The 1,779-nt window shown below is 44.0% G+C and overlaps 1 protein-coding gene across 1 annotated transcript in view; it reads left to right on the forward strand.

The window, feature by feature from the left end:
• SEPT14 (septin 14) overlaps nt 1–1,779 on the forward strand; it is a gene marked incomplete at its 3' end in the record, with an annotated part of 84,521 nt that overhangs the window by 64,643 nt on the left and 18,099 nt on the right. The window contains exon 7 of the mRNA XM_011968763.1: nt 1,408–1,504. Within this exon, the coding sequence (XP_011824153.1) occupies nt 1,408–1,504 (97 nt within the window). The remainder of the gene's footprint in view (nt 1–1,407; nt 1,505–1,779) is intronic.

Genomic DNA, 1,779 nt, shown 5'->3' on the forward strand with positions numbered 1-1,779 from the left:
TTTTCAATATTTTTTTGGCTATTCAGGTCCCTTGGGATTGCATATAAATTTTTGGATGGGTTTTCTCTGTTTCATGGCCTGTTTCTCCTCCAAGGCAAAATCTCTGAGGCAGGTTCTGGAATTGTGGGTGGAAACAATGGCATATTACCCCCTTCCCTGAAGTTTCAGGCACCCACTGGTAACTGAGAGCTCACTGAGGAGGAGCAGCAGTCTGAGGTTCTTTGGATTACTTCTCCACACAATGAACCACTGCCTCATGAACTAGGCAAGGATGGTCAGGGCCCCCATCTTCTCTGTTTGCTGCATCCAAGGCAGGGCCCCTATTTCACAAGTAGGTCTTGAGTGGTAAAAGGGAGCCTCCAACTCTCAAATGAACTTGCCAAGGACTTAGCCTCAAAAACAGGTAGATGGGGGTTGGATGTGGAATGCTGTATTGTCTCCGGTTTTGGAGGGCAGTAGTAAAGATGACTAAACTCTATTTGTGTAAATATTTTATGCTAGTAAATACCTGAAATATTAGCTTACATTTGAAAGATGATAACTTTCTTTTTTTTTTTTAAGATGGAGTCTCACTCTTGTTGCTCAGGCTGAAGTGCAATGGCACAATCTCAGTTCACTGCAACCTCCACCTCTGGATTCAAGCAATTCTCCTGCCTCAGCCTCCCAAGTAGCTGGGATTACATGTGCCTGCCACCACGCCCAGCTAATTTCTGTATTTTTAGTAGAGACAGGGTTTCACCATGTTGGCAAGGCTGGTCTCAAACTCCTGACCTCAGGTGATCTGCCCACCTTGGCCTCCCAAAATGTGAGAAAAATGATGTCTACTAAAAATCTTTTTTCTCTGTGTTTCCCATAGCAGGATACTTTGCTTTAGGCTCTGCTCAGTAGACAGTTTCCAATTGTGTGCACAGCCTGAGACTGATGCTGACAGAAACCGATTAGTGCATACCGTCAAGTCTTAAAATGAGATGCAGGGTAGATCCCTGTCTAATTAAATGTATTACAATATCTTCATCTCTGTCTTTTTTTTTTTTTTTTTTTGAGATGGAGTCTTGCTCTGTTGCCCAGGCTGGAGTGCAGTGGTGTGATCTCAGCTCACTGCAAGCTCCACCTCCCGGGTTCACACCATTCTCCTGCCTCAGCCTCCCGAGTAGCTGGGACTATAGCGCCCACCACCACGCCTGGCTAATTTTTTGTATTTTTAGTAGAGACGGGGTTTCACTGTGTTAGCCGGAATGGTCTCGATCTTCTGACCTCGTGATCCACCTGCCTTGGCCTCCCAAAGTGCTGGGATTACAGGCGTGAGCCACTACGCCCGGCCTGTCATTTTTATAACAGGAGTGAGAGTAATAGAGTAAAAATCTATTGGTGCTAGAGAATTCAATTCATGTCATTCTTGTTCTCTAGGCGCTGTTACCCTTTGCTGTGGTGGGGAGTATGGATGAAGTGAAAGTTGGAAAAAGGATGGTCAGAGGCCGTCACTACCCTTGGGGAGTTTTGCAAGGTAAATATAAAAGAGGGCAGGCTTTGGAATGATTAAGTTAAATATATGTGTATCACTCGTAGTCTCAAAATAACATTTTAACTTGAGTTAATGTTGGTAACTCTTGTAATCTGTAAGTTAGCGGTTACTAATGAGGAACACAAACTCTGTTTTATTTAAACTAATGCTTACTTTGACCGTGATTCATTCTCATAGAAGTTTGCTGAACGCTGCTTTAAGCCAAAATCTACAGAGTCTGGGAAGAACCTCTTTGTTTATCCCAGTGCTCCCAATGC

This window comes from Mandrillus leucophaeus, unplaced genomic scaffold, assembly GCF_000951045.1.
Source record: "Mandrillus leucophaeus isolate KB7577 unplaced genomic scaffold, Mleu.le_1.0 Scaffold859, whole genome shotgun sequence".
NCBI lineage: Eukaryota > Metazoa > Chordata > Mammalia > Primates > Cercopithecidae > Mandrillus > Mandrillus leucophaeus.